At 43.1% G+C, this 23,105-nt stretch overlaps 1 protein-coding gene across 2 annotated transcripts; it reads right to left on the bottom strand.

Annotated features, from left to right (window-relative positions):
* Positions 1-234: 234 nt before the first annotated feature.
* Positions 235-12,269, bottom strand: IDNK (IDNK gluconokinase). 2 transcript variants are annotated; one of them, XM_033085839.1, is made up of 5 exons: positions 12,164-12,269; positions 11,978-12,008; positions 11,557-11,643; positions 6,959-7,002; positions 235-4,210 (listed from the first exon to the last, which is right to left on the bottom strand). In XM_033085839.1, exons 1-5 carry the CDS (start codon positions 12,202-12,204, stop codon positions 3,868-3,870), a joined length of 546 nt encoding a protein of 181 aa, XP_032941730.1. In that variant the 5' UTR covers positions 12,205-12,269; the 3' UTR covers positions 235-3,867. The 2 variants fall into 2 exon arrangements, with proteins under 2 accessions (XP_032941730.1, XP_032941731.1); XM_033085840.1 differs by lacking the exon at positions 11,978-12,008.
* Between the last annotated feature and the right edge of the window lie 10,836 nt (positions 12,270-23,105).

The raw sequence follows: 23,105 nt of genomic DNA, 5'->3' as shown, positions 1-23,105 counted from the left end.
TTTCTGACAGGCCCAGCCTTGGCCAGCAGCACCTCAGTCTGCGAGCCAGCTGGGATTGGTTCTACAGGGGGTGGAGAAAGCTTCCAACAGCTTCTCACAGAAGCCACTCCTGTAGCCACCCACTCCCCAATACCACAACCTGGCATAATAAAATAATTAATTAAAAAAAAAAACCCAAACAAAAAAACCAAAAACCCCACATACCAATTTATAGTTGAGGCAGCAGGCAGCTAGTCTGTTTCTTTGTTTGTTTAGATGACTTGTGCAGTTCAGCATAGATAGCATTTCATTGTTATTTCCTCATTTTAGCACTGAAAAATATTTATACTGCAGTAGGTACAATATTTACACAGCATGTTACTTACTGTGCTTAGCACAAATTCATGAGGATAGCTAGTCCATGTACCTTGCATAGATAATTTGTGCTTAGACACAGGGAAAGCAATTTCTAACTCCAGGTGTTTCCTCCTCAGTTTTTGCTGCATTTGCTAAATACATTTCAAAATACACACAAAGCACTTGCATCCGGGTAAGTTGTACTAAATATTAATAGCCTGCCCAACTAACCTCAATATGACATTCCTAGAATAGTGGTGTTAGTTTAAAAACAAAAGAACAACAAAACCAAAAAATACACCCTCACAACAAAAGAAAACCAACAAATGAAACCAAAATCAAGTAAATGAAATGTAGGATTGTGTTTGGGCAGGATTGTTCTGCCACCTTTTTCTTCCACTGCACACTTGCACAGCTTGATTAAAATCTGAGAGTAGTTTTATGTGGTTGATATTGGGATAATTTGCATCTTAATCTATTTATTTGTAATGCACAGAATACAAGTAAACAGAAGTAATGCTTTGTTGTCTTTCAGAATAGCAGGTAACAGACAACTGATTATGTTGACAACAATCTTCTTTGCAGTATCTTTTAAGCAAAAGCAAAATGTAAATATATTAAGAGGGCAAGGGAAGGAAATAGTCCCAACATAGAAGCAAAGACTGAGAAATACCCTGACCTAATTTGAAGAAGTATATGAACTGCCTGTAAGTATGAACATACTACTTTGTTTAGAAGCCTTCCAAAATACAAATTGCTTACATAAAACTCTCTAGAGATTTTTTTAACTGTTAAGTACAGTTTTCTGTTGGTGAAGCCACTTTGCGAGTATTCTATAAATGCAGACAAGTAGATCTGAAAATCAGTCTGGCCTTCTCAGAGCTCACACTTTAAAATGTCTTTTTAAAAAAAAATCATTTAAAGGTCTGATTGTATCTGTGTGTGCCAAGATGCAGCTGCTGTACAGTCCCTTGGTCTGGCTTTATTGTGTGTGAAAGAAGGTAAGCATAAATCTGTATTTAATAATGGATACATTAGTCAACCTTTTCTAAAATGGTGTATTGGAAAATATGAAGACCTCATTAACAGCAGAAGTGCCACAAGAGGGTGCTGTGTCTATGATTTTCGTACCTCCAAAATTTGTACAAGTGTGACAAGTCACTTGGTCTAAAGGAGGCTCTGAAATCTGAGGGTATTGAGAAGCATACAGACATCCTTGTCTCTTGCACTTAAGTTTGCCTCTGTGTCTTAAACTTGCACCCTGGCTTAAGGAAAAAACAGGTTCTAAGGTGAGAGCACCCTGTAGTGTACAGCAACAGACTACAACCAGTAACTGCCTGGTACTCTCCCTTCAGGTCACAAAAAACAGAAAACACCATTTCTGGGTAGTTTAATGCCTAAAATCCCTAAACTTTGTGTCTAAAAATTGCTACTTTCAGTAGGAGAATGCCCATTTATTACACTAATTTAAGTAAAGTAGTTGGCCTTGTAAACCACAAAGCCCTTATTATTTTCATACATAGCAAGAACCATGACTAATGCTTTTCAACTACTTACTCAGGTAAAAATTACACTAAAGATGCTTTCAAACATGAGGTGTTCTTCTACAGGAGTTCATCTATCATCCCAGGAATAAAAAAAAAATTGCATGACACACACAAAATATCCGTATGTGTTAGCACATGGAGATGTCTTCAACTGGACAAGACTCAAATCTTTCTTAAAGAAAGTATCTGAAGTTTTCCTAACATTAGGCTGAAAAAGCATGTCTTGTATAACACAAGATGAAGTACTTTTTGAAAAAACCCTTGTGGTGAAAAAGGACTTTAACCTTAAATTCTGTGAGCTGGGTGACTGATCAGGTATTTGGAATTTTCTTCTTGTCTTCATCAAAAAAAGATATGAGAAAAATATGTATTAGGAATAGTTTAATCAAGAGCTTTAAAGTAATTGTATTGACATGCACTGAGGTGTCCACCAGCATTGAGAAGCAAAGTGGAAGGTCCAACTGTGAAAGAGTAAGTTTTCAGAAAGAAAGAAATGTCTATCAATCTTTCAGTACCTTAAATTGCTGGTTGACTCACACTTGACTGCAATGTGTACGCTTTGTGCACGTAAGCTCCAAGTTCCGAGCCAGTAGGAGGCCACTTATGTTTTATTTCTAAAGCTTTCCATTCAATTAAATTTTATATATTGCATCACCACCACTACCTTTTTTTTCTCTCACATTTTTCAGCTTGGTGGTCAATGCATACAGTAAGAGATCAGAGAGATTCTCATGAAGTCATCAGTGCTCTGGGGAGGTCAACAAGGATACAAACACAGAACCTACAACTTGAAAATCTGGCAGTGAGACAGGGGTAGTGTCATTATGGAACTTCATCATGTGTTGAGATTGTTATGGGTTTAAGTCTTCAAAAGAGCAGAGCAGTTGTTGGTTGCTGTAAAATTATAAAAGCACATCAGTCTCAAAAGACAAAGAGTCCCAAGTGTTAAAGTCCATGCTAAAAGCTTTTGGCATAGAATCCCAATTAGAAGTAAAGTCCCAACTGGAAATAGAAGCAGCTCCTGATGCAAGGCCCTGAGAGGGCCAAGGTTGCAGCAGCAGCTCCTGTCTTCTGAGCGGTGATGATGACAGTGAGGAGAGGGGAGAGACAGCAAGAGAATGCTCTCACTCCAATACAAGGATTCTATTTACAAGTTACCCAATGAGCTTAAAACACGAACCTGAAGCATTTTTTCTAAACATTTTAGAATTCTGGTTTCTGTAAGATGAAAGTTTACGTATAATGTGCGCATCTAGCCTATCTGTTCTATCTGAAGAATGTAAGCAATATTCTTACTATATTTTTATTATGTCTAGAACTATGTTTTTGAGCTCTTACTGAAGCTTGTTTTTGAAGCTTTTTTTTTACACTAGATTCTAACACTTTTGCTCTTTAAGGCATTTAAAACATATTCTTACTTACTTCAACTAACTAACTTACTTCAAACCTAAGCTTACAGTTTTATTTCATGTCTGTGTGGCTTAATATATTTTAATTTGTCTAAAGGCTTTAATTCAAACCGTGGATTTTGATCTCTCTCTGAGGAACTCAGGCCTCTGTTTTTCACACTCCAACAATTGTGCATATTCCTGCCTCTTCTAGGAAAATGATGTTACTTTTAACAAAGCTGTAAATTATTTACTCTTGTAATAGCAGATGCACGCATCTCAGTGTCTGACAGAGTAAATATTAAAATTAAGAAAATAAATTATTCTGTGTGACCCTTGCCAGGATTTTCAAAAGCAGGCTTACTAAAATGAGAATTTTAACTTCAGAGAGTGAATAGCTTAAAAGTTAACAGTTCTTGCAAATTACATCTTACATGTCTTTTACAGAGCCACAATAAAAAATCCGAATAGTAAACCAGCTCTTAAAATAAGTTGGTTTAATAATTAATTTAATAATTAAAACCCTGTCTCATAGCCTTGTTATCTTTCAGGGAAATTTTATATCTGTCAATGCAGAAAATTACTCTAGCAAAGCCTCATTCTGAAGAATGGCTCTCAATCTCTAGCACTATTTCTGGGAGAGATTTTTCTAGACTGATAGTAATAAAGTTTTCTGGTGCACTAGGTGGCTCTAGAGTATCAAACTGAGACTTGAGAAGTTCAAGTGGCATAAAATGACCTTTCCTCTTCTCCAGGCGGCCAGCAATGATGTCCTTAGGTCCATCCAAATGAACAAAGAGGATCTTCAGTGCTGGTTTTTCTCCTGGTTGGTCTGGCTGGTTGCTTTCAATTGCAGATGCTCCACTAATTAACACATGCCTGTACATCTTCTTCAGTGCAGAACACGCCAGAATTGTATCTTGTCTAGATGTGTCTTCTCTATCAAAAAAAAAAAAAAAGAAAACCAAAAACCTTTACACATCTACATGTGGTATGACAAAAATGGCTTGTTTGTTCTGGTGAACAAGGTAGACAAGCCCTAGCTTCTCAAGGAGGACAGCCATGGGAGTACTGGCATATTGACATGGTATTTGAGTAATTTTGACAGGATTTTGAAACCAAATTTCTAGTCCAGGTAAAGACGTGATTTGAAAGTGAGGTCAACCTAGCCAACCCTCTGGTAAAATCTCAATCTTAGGGACCTTGTCTATTAGTCACCATTCTTTCCTAAATTAAATTCAATTCTAGCACAAGGAACTGTCATGATAATTTCCTTAATTGCTGAGAACAGGAACTAAATATCCATAGAAACACCTATCCATTATCGATAAAATTGCTATATTATCCTCTCTGAAGGTAAGTGGCTGTGAACAGTACAGACCACTGTTCATAAATACACAGTATTTTCAACACCTGTTGTCACTGTCTTAGATTTAACTGTAATTTGTTTCCTGCAACTCATTGGCAGCATTCCATATATGCTCACTATAGATTAAACAATTTCAGGTCAGTGAATGCTTTTCACGTGTATTTTCTGCTGACAAGGTCTTCTTAAAGCATTTAACTCTGGGTGTGTCTGTTCCACCAAAAAGCAAATCCAGAATTAGTTGTCTCTATGAATACTGAATAAAATTCCTGCCCAAGAAAATACATTCTGTAATGAAATTAAAATCAGGTGATGAAATTAAAACCTATTTAAAAATCATTCTATGGTCATCAGATTTTGGTTCAAAGGGAAGTAAGAACTTCTAATACCTACCATTATCACCTAGGTAAATCAGTGACAGCCTCAGCTACTAATAAGTACTAACAATTAAACATTGGCATTAGGCTCTTTTAAACATAGTTGATTTTGTAGTTTCCAGAGCTGGGCAGTGGCAATGAGTGATCACACAACACAAAGTAATGGATCCAGCAAATCAGTCCAGAACAAATTTCTCAGTGAAATAACCCGTGCTCCAATGAGGTAGGCTCACCTAATGTGCAGAAGCAAGTGTAAAGCCTGTCTAAACAGTCCCTGCCTTCCCAGCCTTTTCCTTGTTTGGGACATACTCCAGTCCCCTCATGATTGTTGGATGCTCTCCAGTATGTCCATGCCTCGCTCATAATGATGAGTCCAGGACTGATGCAGCAGTTCATTGCAAAAGGAGAGGGGAAGGATCAGATCCTCCTTTGACCTGCTGACAATACTTGGTCTAATACAGCCCAGGATTCAGGATTTTGCTGTCCTGTCTTGACAGAAGAGTGCATTGCTGGCCTATGACCAACTGGGCTCTCCACCACGACTTCCTCAGGCCCTTTTCTGCTGCTTTCCAGCTGAGTGCCCCTCAGAGTCCGTACCACTGCCTGGGGTTGTTCCTTCCCAGGGGCAGGATTTTGCATTTTTAAAAGGTTCCTACCAATCCATTTCTACAGCCTTTCAAGGTCCCTCTGCATCACTTACTCCTCCCATTTTGGTGTCACCTGCAAATTAGCAGAGTACACTCAAGCAAACTAGCAATGTCAAACAAACTTGACACCATGTCTCATTCAAAATATCAGTATTTTATCCTACTATTGTTATTAGTGTATTTTGTGATTTTGTTCTTAGTAATTAGTTAATGTCAGGTTTATTAATAAACTATATCCTTAAAATTATTTTTACAAAGATAGTAGAAAAACAACCATCACTGGCAACAATTTCCCACTTTATTTTTCAGGGATTGGCTCACCATCAGCAATAACTATGACAGTTTAGATTAGTAAAAACAGAATGGCTTTATTACCTGCAGCATTTCTTTACACTACCACTTACAGTAATTTCATGAATACAAGTCGCAGCAATTTGACAAAAATTTTGGTGGAAACCCAGAAGTGCGGCTAATACTCAGGGGCGGGTAATATGTGAATAATTTTCTGACATTTACAACCCCAGACGTGCCAGCCAGGGTGCCAAGCCAAGCACCTGCCAGTAAAAGCCGGCATTTCACGATTGTTACAAAGTGTTACTCTGTTGCCCTGGCTCCCTGCAGGCAGCACGGGGGGCGGGGAGAGAGGCAGGAGAGCTCTCTTCTTCCCTCCTCTGCCGCAGCCCAGGGGAGAGACGGGGGGACCTCGCGCCGCCATTGCCACGGCTCGGGGAGGAGCGGGGGAGCCTGCGCTGCCATTGCCATGGCTCGGGGGGGGGGGGGGGGGGGGGGGCCTCTGCCCCCACCCTCTGCCGCCGTGGCAGGAGCAGGGGCTGCTCCGTGCCCGGCCGGCGCCGCGGCGTGAGCGGGGCGCGCTCTCCGTGCCCGGCCGGCGCCACAGCGGGAACGGGGCTGGGGTGAGCGAACCCAGAGGCGGTGGCTGGCCCCGAGCGGCACCACCGAGCTGGGCCACCTGGCCCCGTCAGCAGCCCCTAGTGGGCCGAGCCTGCACAGCCTTAGTTGAGCCAGTAAACCCCGCCATGCCGTGGTTCTGTTAGTATTTGGCAACTTTGTTGCACACGGGTCCTCGCTGCGAACAACAGAGCGGCTTATACTCAGGTGCAGCTTATTTATGGACAAAGAACGAAATATTTGCCAACACCCAGAGATGCGGCTTATACTCAGTGCGGCTTGTATTCGTGAATTTACTGTACATTTCTGCTTTGCAATGCAGTGGGAAAAAACACATCTGGTACTTCTGTCTTTAACTAAAACTTTTTAAAATAAGATATTCTCTTACCTCCTCAGTATGTCATGCAATGTGCAAAGCCAAGGAATCCTGTCCTAGAAAGAAAAGAAGTTAGTTAAAAATTCTTTAGAAATTAACTTGAAACAATTGCTTCTAGCATCTCAGACATTTGGCTAGAGGTAAAAATTAGCATTAAACTGTACAGCAAGTTCAATTTTGAATCTCTTTCTTCCTACATAGATTTGCTACCACTGCCTCAAAGCTAATATGAAGTCCTAGGCATCTTATGAATAAGATGCTTATAGTGGAATAGTACTTTTTACATTACAGGTCCCTGCAAATATATGATGGAAGTAATATGTATGCAAGTGTATCATGCACCTCTGAAGGACAAGCAACTTATTTCTTGCTTCTATTATACTATTCAAAGGTACAGCTAGAGTTGTTATTTCTTTTCCCTGATATAGTGTCAAACACACACCCAATCCCCATTTTGGATCCAAGTTGAAGCTTTCAGAAACAGACAGTTCTAAATTTAGTTATCTGCCATAATTCCAGTAATTTCACGACTATAAGGCACACCGGCCTGAACCCAGAAGTGCGCCTTATAGTCCGGTGCGCCTTATATAATGGACAAAGTTGTGAAATTTGCCAACTCCCAGAGGTGCGCCTTATAATCCAGTGCAGCTTATAGTTGTGAAATTACTGTATATTTATGTCAGTAGCACTCACAAATAAATGTAACCACAACCACAATTTCTCAAAACTTTTGCCCATTACTAAGGCAAACATGAGTGATCGATCAGGTGCTCGCTTAATCTGAAATTTTAAGCTGCCACAAACTTCAGTCATGCCTAATGAAAACTAAACAAGTGCTCCCATTTAATCTTTCAAAGCTGGTACTGCTGAGTGAGCACAACAAATGACAACATAGACAAATAAATGCAACTAGTTTTTGTTGCTGTCATTTCACACTAACTTCTCCTTGGCATTCAAGAAGGCCCTCACAATTTTGCACCTCTCCAGAAGAAATGCTTTCCTCTTGCACCACACACCAATGGCTCAGTCATTGAAGTGCAGAATGCTGATACAGGCAACATACAGGCTTCCAACCACTAGTGAAAGATCCGAGTTTTTAACCAGAATCTAGAGTATTTTTTTTCAGTCTAAATTGGCTAAGGACATCTCCCAAAAGATTTGAGGGACTAAAAAAAAGTGGAAACCTTGCAAAAAAACAGGTGGAGCTTTGCAAAATTTTCCTATTACAGCTAAATTCTCAAAGTCTTTTTCAAAAGATCCCATTACTGCATCTTACCCTGTTTCTAAGCTCTGTATGGTTTTAGATTGATTTCATATGCTCACCAGGATTGTTTAGTTTATATTCTTTGTTTAAACATCCTTGTCTACATTCATAAGTCTAGATTTCTCTACAAATCATGGACATGAACTTTTAAAATTTTTCCTGATTCTGTACAGGAAAAGGTAGCTTTAACTGTAAACCACTGTGGTCGCAAATGGAAAAACCCTTTTTTCAAGCTGTGCCATTAAGCTTCAAACATTGCCAGCTGGGCAAGGGAGGGAATTGTCCTGCTCTGCTCTGCACTGGAGTGGCCTCACCTTGAGTCCTGTCTGCAGTTTTGGGTGTTATAATTTAAGAAACATAAATATATTAGGCACCATCCAAAAGAGGACCTTGTGGAGCTGAGGGGCCTTGAGGGGAAGGTGTATGAGGAGTGGTGAAGTCACTTGGTCGGTTCAGCCTGGGGAAGTGGAGTCTGAGGACAGACTTGACTGCACTTACAACTTCTGGCACTGATCTGATCTTTGTAGTGACTAGTGACAGGACCTGAGGGAATGGCCTGAAGCTGTGTCAGGGAGGTTTATGCTGGCTATTAGAAAAAGGTCCCACTACAGAAGGTAGTTGTGCATTGGAACAGGCTCCCCAGTGAAGTGGTCACAGCACCAGCCTAACCAAGTTCCAAAGCATTTTGTCAGTGCTCTCAGGCACATACAGCAATTCAGAATCATAGAATCATCAAGCTTGGAAAACACCTTCAAGATCGTACAGACCAACCTTTGACTGAATACCACAATACTAATTAAACCACAGCATTAATTGTCTATTTGGTTTTTTTTAAACACTTCTGGGGTGGTGACTCCACCACTTTTCTGAGTAGCCAGTTCCAATGCTTAGCCACTCTTTCAGTGATGACGTTTTTCCTAATATTTAACTTGAACCTCCTCTGGCACAATCTGAGACCATTTTCCCTTGTCCTATTCCTTGTTACGTGGGAGAAGAAGGTGACTCCCATCTCACCACAACCTCCTTTCTGGTAATTGTAGAGACTGATAAAGTCTCCCCTGAGCTTCCTTCTCTCCCAAGTAAAAATACCCCCAGTTCCCTCAGCCACTCGTCACAGGACTTATGTTCCAGACCCTTCACCAGCCTTGTTGCCCTCCTCTGGACTGACTCCAGCACTTCAATGTCCTTCCTGAATTAAGGGGCCCAGAACTGAACACAGCTCTCAAGGTGTGGTCTCACCAGTATGAGGTACAGTACAAGGGGACAATTGCTGCCCTGGTTTTGCTGGCCACACTGTTGCCAATAGAAGCGAGGATGCCATTGGCCTTCTTGGCCACCTGAGTATGCTGGATCAGTACTCCCAGGTCATTTTCTGCTGGACAGCTTTCCAGCCTCTCTGCCCCAAGCATGTAGTCCTGCCGGAGGCTGTTGTGACCCAAATGCAGGACCTGGCACTTCACCTTGTTGAAACTTACAGTAATTTCACGAATACAAGCCGCACTGAGTATAAGCCGCATCTCTGGGTGTTGGCAAATATTTCGTTCTTTGTCCATAAATAAGCTGCACCTGAGTATAAACCGCTCTGTCATTCGCAGCGAGGACCCGCGTGCAACAAAGTTGCCAAATAGTAACAGAACCGCGGCAGGGTGGGGTTTACTGGCTCGGCTTGGGCTGTGCAGGCTCAGCCCGCTCGGGGCTGCCAACGGGGCTAGGTGGCCCAGCCCGGCGCTGCTGCTCAGCGGGGCCGCTCGGGGCCAGCCGCCGCTGCCACTGGGCTTGGTCACCACGGCCCGGCGCTGCTCCATGGTGGCAGGCAGGGACGGAGCCCCCCCCCGCTCCCGCGGCAGCGGCGGTAGGCAGGGACGGAGCACCCTGCCTCCTCCCCTAGCTGCGGCAATGGCGGCCCGGGGCCCCCGCTGCCTCCCCGAGCTGCGGCGATGGCGGCACGGGGCCCCCCCGTCTCTCCCCCAGGGCTGCGGCAGAGGAGGGAAGGAGAGAGCTCTCCCTCCTCTCTCCCTGCCCCCCGTGCTGCCTGCAGGGATCCAGGCTCCACCCGTGGTGCAACAGAGTAACAATTTGTAACAATCACGAAATGCCGGCTTTTACTGGCAGTTGCTCGGCTGGGCACTCTGGCTGGCACTTCTGAGGTTGTAAATGTCAGAAAATTATTCACATATTAGCCGCTCCTGAGTATTAGCCGCATTTCCAGTTTGGGAGAAAAATCTTAGTCAAAATGGTGCAGCTTGTATTCGTGAAATTACTGTAAATGATTGGCCTCAGCCCATTGATCCAGCCTGTCTGGATCCCTCTGCAGAGCCTTCCCACCCTACAGAACATCAACACTTCCATCCAAATTGGTGTCACCTGCAGACTTACTGAATGCAGTCAATCCCCTCCGTATTATTAATAAAGATGTTAACCAGGATTTGCCATGACACTGATCCCTGGAGAAACCCACCAGTGACTGACCATCAACTGTATCTCCATTCACCAACACCCTCTGGGCGTGACCACCAGCCAGTTTTTAACCAGCAAACCGTACACTCATCCTAGACATGAAAAGCCAGTTTCTCAAGAAAGATGCTTTGGGAAATCGCATCAAAGACTTTACTAAAATCTAGGCAGATTATATCCACAGCCTTTCCCTCATCCCCTAGTTCACCTGGATATAGAAGGAGGTAAGGTTACCTTTCCCAAACCCCTGCTGTCTGTGCCTGATGTGTTGGTTGTCGTGCACATGCCATGTGATGTACTCAATCTGTTCAACAACCTTCCCTGACACTGAGATCAGATGTACAGGTGTGCAGCTCCCTGGTCCTCCTTCCAACCCTTCCTGTAGATAGGCCACATTGGCCAACCTCCAGTCATCTAGGACCTCCCAAGTTAACCAGGAGTGGTGATAAATGATGAAAAGTGATGTGGGAGAAGGGTGACACATTTTTGGAGTTTTCTTGTGCAGGGCCAGACAATGGATTCTGTGGTTCTTGTGGGTCCCTTCTAACTCAAGATATTCTAAGATTCTATGATTTTAAACTTTATGATTGGATTCTATGGATTCTCTTTGGAGTCTATGAATCCAAAACTGCAATTCTGTGTGTGGACTGTAGAGGGGGAGATTCCTCACGAATCCTGAAACAGCAGCATACCACTAGTGAGCCGACAAGCATTTAATAAACTACTTTTTTATGCAGAATCATTTTTGACACAAGAAGCCACCCTCACCTTACTAAATGCTGACCTGTATTTACAGTCAGACTAGTTTACATAGTAAACCACAATCTACATCAACAAGATGTGCATGAAGTTACAGAGATAAATGTGTGGATGAGTTTCTTATCCAGCGTACCTCATCATTTAGTGGTATCCCTTCTGCCATTTTTTTCTTATTCTCTAGAGGATGATAATCATCTCCATCGTAAAATTTCCATCCCAACTAAGAAAAAAAAAATTAATAATGGATCATTCAGCTAGATCAGGTGAGGTAACAATGACTTCAGAATTTACAAAGACGACACCTAAGAAATTACAGGCTTCTTGCACTGTTTATAGCATGATGATTAGCAAATCAAACCAAAGCACTAAGGCAGCTTGGTACCAGCAACAGCAGTTGCATCACGGCACTGAGCCGAAGTCGGTGCAGGCGACCCTGCGCTGGCCCAGCGCGGCCGGGGGGACCAGCAGCCCGGGCAAGGGCCGGGGGCCCGGCGCTGGAAGGGGCCTGTCCGCCCCGGCACGCCTCCGAGCCGGCGGCTCCCACACGCTCCTACCTTCTCTGCCAGGCGCGTCCCGACCGTAGTCCTGCGGGGAAGCACAAAGGGCGGGTTACGCACCCGGACCCGGACCCGGACCCGGACCCGGACCCGGACCCGGACCCGGACCCGGACCCGCACCGCCGGGCTCCGGCAGCGCCAAGCCCCGGCACCGCCGCTGCTCCGCCCCCGCCCGGTACTTACTTCCCTGAGCCGCTGACGCCCATCACCACCAGCAGCACCATGGCGGCCCGGCGCTCTCGGCCGCTGCCCCTTTGCCCTCCTGCGCCGCCTGCCCAGCCCGGCCCGGCCCGGCCCGGCCCGCCCTCTGCCCCAGCCGCGGGAGGCGGGCGCGGCCCCAGCGCGGCCGTGAGGGAGCGTCCGGAGCGCCTCCTCCTGCCCGGCCCCGCCACTGCTTCCCTTCCGTGGGAGCCCGGACACCCCGGTCGTGTCCTCGGCTCGTTCCTTGTGCTGAGGTCACCTGATCTTCTCCCGACCCCCCTTTGTCTCAAGCTTTTCAGTGTGGTCGGGTGTTTCTCTTCCTAGCACAGTATTCATCGTTTGCAGCCTCAGCAACACAAGCAAATTTAATAAAAACAATAATTTCTGCAGTGCGTGTTAAAATGTGCATTGATGACCGCTGAATTCTGTATTGCCCTTTGGTGATGAAGCTCTGCCTTTAGAATGTAATTAAGCTGTCAGCCATGCCATGGCTAACTCCATTTTACTATTTCTTAAAGCGTTGATCCAGTCACACTTTTAAATCACTGAATTACTTGGTGGGTAAGGCTGGAATGGACCACTCATGGGGTCATCTAGTCCAAGACCCCGGCGCAAGCAGGACTCTGTAGAGCACATTAGGATTCTGTCCAGGCAGCTTTTGAGTATCTCCAGCGGGAGAGGCTCCACAACAGGTCAGCCTGTTCCAGTGCTCAGTCACCTTTGCTGTAACAGAGTGCTTCCTGATGTTCCTGTGTTTCAGTCTGTGCCATTGCCTCTTGCCCTATTGCTCAGCACCACTGAGCAGAGCCTGGATCCAGCCTCTGATGCCCTCCCTTCAGATGCTGATAGGCGTTGGTGAGGTGCCCTCAGTTGTCTTTTTTCGAGGCTGAACAGGCCCTGCTCCCTCAACCTTTCCCCATAAGAATGATCTAGTTCTTCAATCATCTTCATAGCCCTTTGCTGATCTGCTGCAGGAGCTCCATGATTCCCTTGCTCTGTGAAGCCTAGAACTGGACATGGCACTTCAGATGTGTCCTCACCAGGGCTGAGAAGAGGGGCAAGATTGTGCAAAATTGTGGGAATTCTCTTAGCTAGCTTATGTAGAATAAATTCTCAAGAATTCTTGCTATTATGTACATATATGTGACCTAGCAACATTTTTAAACCTCTGCAAGGCTCAAATGCAGTGATGCTGCCAACCAGCGTTGAAGTTTTCCTGAGTGGTGGAGAAGCTTCTGCTGTGCCTGTAAGAGCTGCTCCACCTGGGACAGGGGCTTCAGGAGGACATGATATATGCCCCCTTCATATTTTTTACATCAGTCAAACCCTGGAATAAATTCTCAGAATGTACATAAAATCTCCCAGTCTGCATGAAATTTTCATTCCTGTGCACAGCACTTCAAATAACATTATGTATGATATTTGTATTTTTTTTTTTAATTGTTGCCTGTCTCTGACCATTTAATTGAGATCTGGAACTGTTGTATTTCATGTACCTATTAAGAAATTCTTAATGAAGCCCAGAACCTTCAAAGTTATTAAGCTATTACTGAAACAGGCCAGTTCTTAAATTGCTAACAGACTACAATGATTTCTTTAAGGTGCCATGTGGCTGGATACATATTTTGCTGTAATAGCTGTATGATTGTGCTAAAGTACAGTAGTTTCACGAATACAAGCCGCACGGATTATAAACCGCACCCCCGGTGCCTCGACAATGTTGCTGTCTTTGTCAATAGATAAGCCGCACCCCGAATATTAGCCGCACTTTCGTTCGTCGCGAGAATCCGTGCGCAGCTTTCACAAATTGGCCAATTAGTAACAGGATCGCGGCATAGCGGGCTTTACTGGCTCGGGGCGGGGCCAGGCAGGCTCGGCCCGCTCATGGTTGCCGACGGGGCCGGGTGGCCCAGCTCAGCGCCACGGCTCGGCGGGGCTGGCCGGGTGGTGCTGCCGCCGCCGCCGGGCTCGCTGGCCCCCCTCTCCCGTCAGCACCGCCCCGCTGCCGCGTTCGCTCGCCCGGCTGGCAGGGCTGCTGCCGCCGCCGGGCTCGCCGCCCGCCCCGCTGCCACTTTCGCTCGCCCCGCTGCCGCTTTCGCTCGCCCTGCACCGCGCCTCGCGAGCGCCGCGCCCGCCCCGCGCCGCGCCCGCCCCGCGGCGCTTTCGCGAGCGGCGCTTTCGCGAGCGGCGCTTCGGCTCGCCGAGTGGCGCTTTGGCGAGCGCCGCTTCGGCTCGCCGAGCGGCGCTTTCGCGAGCGGCGCTTCGGCTCGCCGAGCGGCGCTTTGGCGAGCGCCGCTTTCGCTCGACCCGCCGGCAGGGCTGCCGCCGCCGCCACCAGGCTCGCCGGCCGCCCCCTCCCGTCTGCACCGCCGCCGCGTTTCCTCGCCCTGGCCGGCACTGCAGGCCCCCGCACCGCCGGGCTCCCCCACACTGCTGGCCCCGATTCTGCTGGGCTTCCCCCGCTGCCAGGCAGCCCCACCCGCCGGCCTTCCTGCTTCTGCCATGCTCCCCTGCACTGCTAGCCCCAGTTCTCCCGGGCTCCCCCGCCATGCTGGCTCAGGCTCTGCCGCCCTCCCTGCCCCGCCCTGCTGGCTCAGGCTCTGCCGCCCGCCCCCCACACTGCTGGCCCCGCCTCTGCCAGGCTTTCCCACCTCTGCCGGGGCCGGCCGGGCTCCAGCTTGGCTTGGGGCTGCCGCGGGCTCTCACTTCCGTGTTGGCAGCTTTTAGAATTTTGTTAATAGATTAGCCGCCCCGGAATATTAGCCGCACGTCCGGGTTTCCACCAAAATTTTGGTCAAATTGGTGCGGCTTGTATTCGTGAAATTACTGTATTTCTCAGTCCCAAAAGAATTTTCCAGACACTGTATCTTTAAATACTTTAAAAAATGACATTTGGTATATTTTATGGCTGTTAGGAGTATTTTCAGTGTCTTTCTGAGCCTTTCTGGTTTGACTAATTGTCTAATACTAAATTTATGGAATTCAGTAAAGCTTCATCTTCTACTTCAATTAGCTGCCTAATTTTAGAGAAGGGTAACATGAAATATGAATGAGAGAATTTCATTTTCCTAGAGTTATTTCTGTTTGCCTTTACTGAATCTACCTCCTTCCCATAGATACTAGGAAATGTCTGTTGTATTCAGAATATTGCCAAACTCAAAGCAGAAAAAAAACATTCCCATGGTAATTCCTAATGGAAATTTATCACAACGTAATGGTGAACTACTGTAGAAGTGCACAGGCCATTTAAAGCTTGCCAGGAACATCCATCATCATGGACATCTGCTTCTTATAGAAATGGGGGCTTAGACACATTGAGTAATCTGAGATTCCTGAATCTTAAGGGCAGTAAGACTGTTTTTCAAGCAGCTAAGGCCTAAATTTATGCAGTCATTTAGAGGTTCAAATCAAATCCTGAATATGCATTGATAGTAAACGCAAGGCAGAGAGTGTTAATACAATATGTTCATTCTGAGGAGAATAGGTGAAAGAAGCTGTAATGGTGTTCTGTTGATCACAGTTGGTCCTCGTTGTGAAGTAAATAATCATCAAATTAAGCTATGTTGATTGGAACTTTACCAACAATTTTCAGAATTTGTTTTATGCTATGCGAAGTCAGTCAATACATTGTCTGAAGTCCTTTCTGAGGAGAATTTAGTGCATAATGGCTTTCTGCACCCAATTGGACTTGCCAGTACTGAGGAAAAAAAATAATCAATTTAATAAATTAGTCAAACTTTCAGATATTTGGGATCAGTAAATCAAACTAAAGCTGTTAAATGTTTTTTAAACCATAGTAAGAATTTGTATATATTATCTCATCCCTTTTTTTTTGTAGTGAAGCTCTGAGCTTTAGAGTTTGATGTTCATGAAATAAAAAAGGAGCGTTCTAAATAACTCTTATTTTTCCATTTTGTCGTACAAAGACAAATTAAAAAAGGAAGAAGAATGGGAACAGCTTTTCTTTGTTGATTGTGACACAAGTATGTTTTCAGTTTGGTTGCAAAGCTGAAGGAATGACAAAATCATCTGAGCCTAGTTACGGGTAAAAGAGACATGCAGTATTTCATACCATTCTTCAACCTGAACCTGTCCTAGCTTACTAATTTCTGTACAGGGAAGCCCAAGAAAACATTTATCTAAGTTTAAATGCATGTAGCTCTAAATAGAGAAGTTATTGTTAAATGATTTAAATTTTCCTAACAACAGCAAAGGAAATACTATGACTTGCTTATAAAGGCTAGCTGATTGGCTTTCAATAAAATTAATGTAGTTAAGAAATGGAAAATTAGTTGGGTTTTTTACATGACTGTTCCTTAGTTTTTGAAAACTTCTTCATTTTATGGACTTAATTTTATCAGTGTAATCCTATTTAAATTTTTCAACACCAACTCCAGGTTTGCACAAAAGTCCTACCAAAGGTGATTGAAATTGAAATAGAAGTCAGTGTTTTACCATATAAAAATTTCTTCATGTTATGTTACCAAAACCAGTGGATTAGCATAAATACTCCAGAGAAGTGTTCAAAAAAGCAGAATTGTCTGAAACACTTAGTTTATAAAATAACATTTTATTTATCTACCATGTTGAGAATATAAAAATTGTGAACATTACAGTAGTTTCAGTCCAGAGTAACAACTAGCGCTCCAGCAATGTCATTCAAAAGTTACAGCAAGAGGCAAGGGGTTATGTCTGACACTTGGAGCACAGTCAGGAAAATACATGGATTTTTCTGCCTGGGTGTGGAAAGCTGCTAGCAGAGGTAGTGCACAGCTACTGCTTGCAGGCCACAGTCATGTGCAGTCTGGAGTAATTTCAGTGTTACTGTAGGGACAGACTGGAAATAAAGAAGACCACAGAATTACAGAACAACTATTTTCTTTTCTTTAGTCTCTTCAAAAACAAATCAGGCAGAGTTGAAGAGAACATCTAGGAGAGCTTTACTGTTTCTATTCCAGTCCATGTGAGAATATAAGTTACTTCTACAGGAGTATTTTGTTACTTTAAAAGATTCTGTCCTCCACTGGAAGTACAGGTTTTGCAACAGATTTATTTTTTTATCTTCTCATCTTGTATTTGTCTCATAAGACTCAGGATGGAAAAGTTATGCAGTCTGTATTTCAACATCACTTACAATACCAACAGCGTGCACTGATGTAGAGCCATTAATTTCTGAAGCACTCAAAGCATTAGTAAGATGGAGCCACCCGCTGGCTCTGAAAAGGGGCAGGGTGAATATGTATCTTAAAATGTTTCTTCTAGGTAATAAGACCACTATTTCTGAGCAGTTACTGTTGAAGGCTTTTGAAGCATGCTGTCTTAGTGTCTCTGATGAATTTTTTCCATAGTTTCCATAGTGTAGTTAGTCCACATCTCTTCCCTGGGTAGCCAAGCCTCCATTTTGTAATCACTTACAAGCACACTTTGTTCTTACACCCCCTCGTGTGCAAGGACTTTCAACTACAAAGTAAATTGCAACTTCAAGTTCTGTCCATGTAAGCTGTTACATAGTCAAAAGAGTCAGACCAATAAAAAGCAAGTCTGTACAGTAATTTGAAAAGGAATTAATGATATAACCCAGAAGCTATAAAGAGAGCTGTATCAGAAATGGAGTATTATTGCATATTATTATTTAAAAACCAAGGTGCTAATTACTTTAATAACAGATTCTGGATACAGATTAGATGCTGACAAGATGAAGAAACTTGAAATACATGTTGTGTATCATACACGTTTTTCCTGTAATGCTTATTTTGTACTCAAAATGCACTCAGAACCTGATATAATTTTGCAAAGCAGTAGTTTTATTTTGCTGGACTTTACCTTGATTTATGCAAATTAAACATGGTGCAAAATGTGATTCCTCATACAGATCTCAATTTTGAGGATCATTCCTGGGTGGAAAAGTAACACATTTGAAATTAGGCAACGACCACTGCAAATAAATGATGTAAAGTTCAAATCATATGATGGGAGTATTAAAAGTCAGAAAAACCTCAAAAGAAGAAAAGGATCTATAAAACCACCCAAAACTGGTCAACACACTCAGAGGTCTTTCAAAATGCATGTGCAGCAGCCATGGAAACAGGATATTACAGATAATTCTGTCCATGAGCATCCAAATTCCACCCAGTAACAAGAACAGTATAAAAGGATACATAAAAAGTTGTGGTGGGGACTATTTTTCTGTGCACACCTTAAGCAGGGCTTTTGGGATGCTGAGAGGTCTTCAAAGCCTGGCTCTGAATATTTTGCTGGACTGGCCACCAGGTAACTGATGCTAATGTAGTTTTTACATATTTTACGATGACTGCTATTGTTACAGTAAGGATCAAATTTAATCCTACCTGCAATAATAATGTTGAAATAATGTGGTTGTTTGTTGTAACATTAGACTGTATTTGAACTGGAGTCTTACTAAACATTCATTTAGACAAATTCTATAAAAGGAAGAACTGTTCAAGCTACAGACATTATTGCAAATGTATCTCTTACCTAAATGAAAAAAGAACTTTTTTGTTGGTCAGATTGCTATATTCTTTGTCTATGCATAAATATGGTCAGGAGAATGGAGCTGTGATTTGCAGCTATCAAGAGGTAGAGAGTACCTTTGTTTGGATTATAAAATCATTGATATGATAATTTTTTAAAAATTCATCATAGTCTAAGGAGATATACACATGTGGCAGCCACTCTGCACTCAGTATGAGACAATCAGATCCTTCTAGGTACTGAATTATCTGCAGACCTCTGAAACCCCCGGTTGCGTCATGTGCAGAACCTGTAAATCTTTCAGCAGTGGTAGCTGCTGGGTTTCTTTGAGGCTGTTAGCAAGCCTGTAAGAGTACTGCATGGATTGTGTGAATGCAGCTAGAGAGAGCCTGGAGTGAAAGAAGTTTTTGGGAGCAAACTTGGTCTTCAGAGGAGAGACACTTCTCGGAGATGCAGCATGGAAAACTGATAGAGTACACTGCCTGCTGTAGTCTTCCAGAGAAGGATATTACACTCACTAGGTTAAAATAACTGGCTATATATTCCCTGAAAATAGAAGAGTGTGCCAGAAAAACATTTTGACCGTGCTGATTAGAAAGTCTTGTCAAGTCCCAGGACACAGTGAATCACAAAAATCATCTCACCGCCTTCATACACTCCAAACCAAAGGCTGAAAGCTGACATTTGCCATTTTGGTAGTTGTACTATGTAGATTAAAATCAATGTAAAGTTTGCTCTCATCAGCAAATTTCAAGTGCGGTATTGTGCAATCCAGTTTAACTCAGACAAACGCTGATTGGAGTTTGAGCTTCCAGATGACATCTGCAGGAAATTTGCTGAGAAGTTTGTGCAGTAAATTCAACCCATCATTCTCTGCTGGAAGGGAGTACTGCAATGTTCTTTCCGTACTTTGTTCTGAATCTTTGTAGAGATTGATAAACTTAAGCAGTGGAAGAAAATATCTGCTTCTGACTCACCACTTCTCCCCCTGTAAGCCATGGTTGGGGTGCACAAATGCCCCTAAGGAATGTGGAGGCCAATAGGACCATCAGTGCCATGCAGGTTATGATACAGCCCTGCAGATTTCAATAATACTCCAGGTCTTTTTTACTGGGGCAGTTGTGGTCAAATATATTACAGATAGCCCTGTGTTTTAAAATGGATTTTAGGGAGTGACAGCTCCCTTTGGAGTACAAGCATGAAAATCCTGAGTCTCTTTATACTGCTGTCAAATAATCTAGTATTTTATGTATCTTGCTGCTTTCTCATTCATGCAACAAATGTGTGATGGTTTTGTACTGATTTTTGTAATACAAAAGAAAGTAGAAATCCTGTGTGAATTAATGTTTCACCTTCTGACTCAACTCTGCCCCCAGTGAACAGCAGAACTTTTGCTATTTAAATATATTTTTCTTTGTAATTTATGTATATTGTAATACTCTTAGGGTTTTTTAGATATATCCATTAATATTTTATATACAGTTTTCAAGTTACTGGTGTAATATTTACGTGCAAGAAACCTTTAATTTCAAGATACAACCCCCCCGCGCTTTTTTTTTAAGTATTTTTTTTATCTGAAGTGATTTTTTTAGATTACTAGTTAAGATTGAAACATGTGTGTGGAATCCCATATGTGTGAGATCTCGTATTTATTTTCATATTTTGCATGCTACCTGGTATGCCCAGCCCTTCAATTACCTCATGACTAATTTCAGCTTAGTTACTAGTTACTTAGTTACTATTTTACAGTTGTACAGTGTATGTCTCAGAGGTAATCCCCTTGAAGATAAAAAAGCATATGCAAAAAAATTGTGGCCTTGGTATGAGTGATTTGAGCCAGTTCCTTCAGAGGTCGTTCTGGTGTGTGACAGGATCTCTAGGACACCTAAGATGCCAGCTTTCCTGTGGACTTTGTGCCTTTGAGCACAAGCTCCAAGGCAAAACTCACGCTTTCCTGACTACAGGAACCTACTCCCTGAACTATTGATTCATTGCTAGCTCAACCCCCACATCCCATTCTTTAAGATACATTCTGGAGAAGCCTAATGCCCAGAACATCTATCTTCAGCTGAAATATTTTAGTGTTAGAGTTCCTAATCCTGTTGTAGAAGGGAACTGAGTAAAATCTAAACTGTCACAGACTTCACAAATAAGTCACTGTTTACTAATGGCACGTGATCTCTGAGCAATGGCTAATTGCTGAGCGTGCTAATGACCTGGTCTGAGAGCCCATGAGGATCCCATGTCCGAGGCAAAGGGCAGGTGTGGGCCCTGGGCAAGGAGGTGTGTGTCGTGCAGAGCACTCCCACGGGGACAGTGATTCGTGTACTTGGCCTACCCGTGCTGGAACTCAAGGTCTGACCCATGGCAGGCAGTGTTTACAGCCATAGCAGTTGTATTTGTAGATTAATCTTCGAGTATTTGGGAAAAACTCTCACAAATCTGTATCAAATATCTATATATTTGGTTAAATTATTAAACATTATTTGATAGAGTTAAAGTTGCTGTTATTATCACTCACTGAAGGAAAAATCCTTGGCTATCATATTCTGTAATTTGGCTCCATGCAGAATCATCCAGATATCAAAGTAGTAAAGCTCATTAGTGCTCCCTGCTGTCCCTAAATATAACTTTGTGTCTGGCAGCAATTCCTAGGTTTCTACTTAAGTAGGCTACTGTCCTTTGGACCATCCACATGTACTCATCCCAAAGCAAAGTCATTCAGTGACCACTTAGATGAAGAAAGAATGGGAATGGGGCTATTCCACTGAGTGGTTTTGAGACTGGTGAATCTAGAATGCATTTCAAGCATGTCTGCCCACCATCAAGCAGTTCTTGCAGTTGGCATTTCCTGGTATTGAGATCTCTTGTTAGAACTTCCAACATCTGCAGTACAAAGCCAGGTGAGCGCTTCAATAAACCTCTCAATAACATGCCATGATCTTGGCGGCAGCAGCAGCAGCAGTAGCTGATAACCTTCCCCTGAGTCAGATGTGTATTCTTGCATGTGCAAGCAGCGTATTTTCTTATCTACTCCATCACCTCAGCATTCTCTGAAAACTGAATTCAATTTATCTTTGTTATCTTTATTTATCTTCAATTTTTATCTTTGTTTATCTTCAATTTATCTATGTTGCTTTGTGTTTTCTTATATTTGCCACACTTGTTAATTCCTCAAGAGCCTGATTTTTCAGGTGATCTTTCCAAATGCTAACTGCATGAGGACTGTTTGGCCTCCAAGATCCAGCAAAAAAGGATGCACAATGATATATATGTGTTGAGGTAAGCTTGTGGGTTTTTTCTGCATAATTTACAATGCTGAGTCCTTTAAGGGCCTTCTCTTTGTAAGGGAAAATAAAGAAGTGTAGAACGCTATTTGTGTAAGGAAGGGGTGGTAGTCCTAATATGTAATGCAAAATTAATCTGATGGATTTACTTTGTGAAGTTGCAACTGGGCAGAGTGCTTGGTTTTCATCTTGGTTTTCAATTATTTGGGGTTTCAACGTTGGTTTTCAACAAAAAAAACTTTCATTTGTTTGGTTGTGGTTTTTTGGTTGTACTTTGTTTTTTTCTCTTTGAGCGGTGCATTTGCTTTTGATTTTTTAATTTATCAGGTGTCTTCCTGTTAGATGGCTGCCAAATTCTATGAAGTAAAAACTATTGCTGTGGTAGCTGAAACATAGGTTACCTGTCTCACAGAGTTCTTGAGCACCTCAGGTCAACATGGTAAGAGGTATTAAAGAGGAAAATAAAGTGACCAAAAAGACAAGAGTGACCTGCTTTTACAACAGGCAAGTATAATCCTGCTGAGCTCTGTGCTCAGGCAGCTGTGCTGCTGTTGGTACACACTAGGTTACACTTGCTGTGTAACTTGGGGATGCAGATTTCATGTTGTCATCACTGTTGCTGTAATTCTGAGAACTCCTGGAAAGCTCATCCCTCTCTATGTAGTCCTGAAGGTAAAGCAAAACCCCCTTCAGACAGTGGTAGACAATGACCTGCTTCCTAAATCTTCATCATTGAGTCAGCTCCCTCTTATAATTCTCCTTTTAGGTGGAGAAATGTGTACTGCAGAGACTGAAGTAAAGCTGAAATACTTGGCTTAGAAAGAAAAGATTCCTTCTCTATGAGAAGCAGGAAAATCTGTGTCACCTGAGAGTCAATCTGCATGTGTGCGTAAATCCTGCTATTGAGTTCCCGTGTTGCAGAACTGTAAGACATGAAGAGTTATTTTATTATTAGTGAGTGGGTGTCCACATCTGGTTTCCCAGTTGATAAGGACCTTCTTCCATAACTTGTGGGCTGACTGTGGCTGCTGAGGTGAATAATCTATTTTAAATACTCACTGGTTTGCTTCACTATTCACTGTGCAATTGAAAGCATTTATCATTTCTGAGAAGCATATATTTATAGCTTTTCTTTTATGTTCCAC

This window comes from Catharus ustulatus, chromosome Z, assembly GCF_009819885.2.
Source record: "Catharus ustulatus isolate bCatUst1 chromosome Z, bCatUst1.pri.v2, whole genome shotgun sequence".
Lineage (NCBI taxonomy): Eukaryota > Metazoa > Chordata > Aves > Passeriformes > Turdidae > Catharus > Catharus ustulatus.
This window is presented reverse-complemented; position numbering and strand designations above follow the sequence as displayed.

Coding starts and splice junctions, on each gene's coding strand:
- IDNK (XM_033085839.1), bottom strand. CDS start 12,204: ATGGTGCTGCTGGTGGTGATGGGCGTCAGCGGCTCAGGGAA. Junction 11,644..11,977: donor GGACGCGCCTGGCAGAGAAG/GTAGGAGCGTGT, acceptor TTTTTTTCTTAG/TTGGGATGGAAATTTTACGA. Junction 7,003..11,556: donor GGATACCACTAAATGATGAG/GTACGCTGGATA, acceptor TTTTCTTTCTAG/GACAGGATTCCTTGGCTTTG.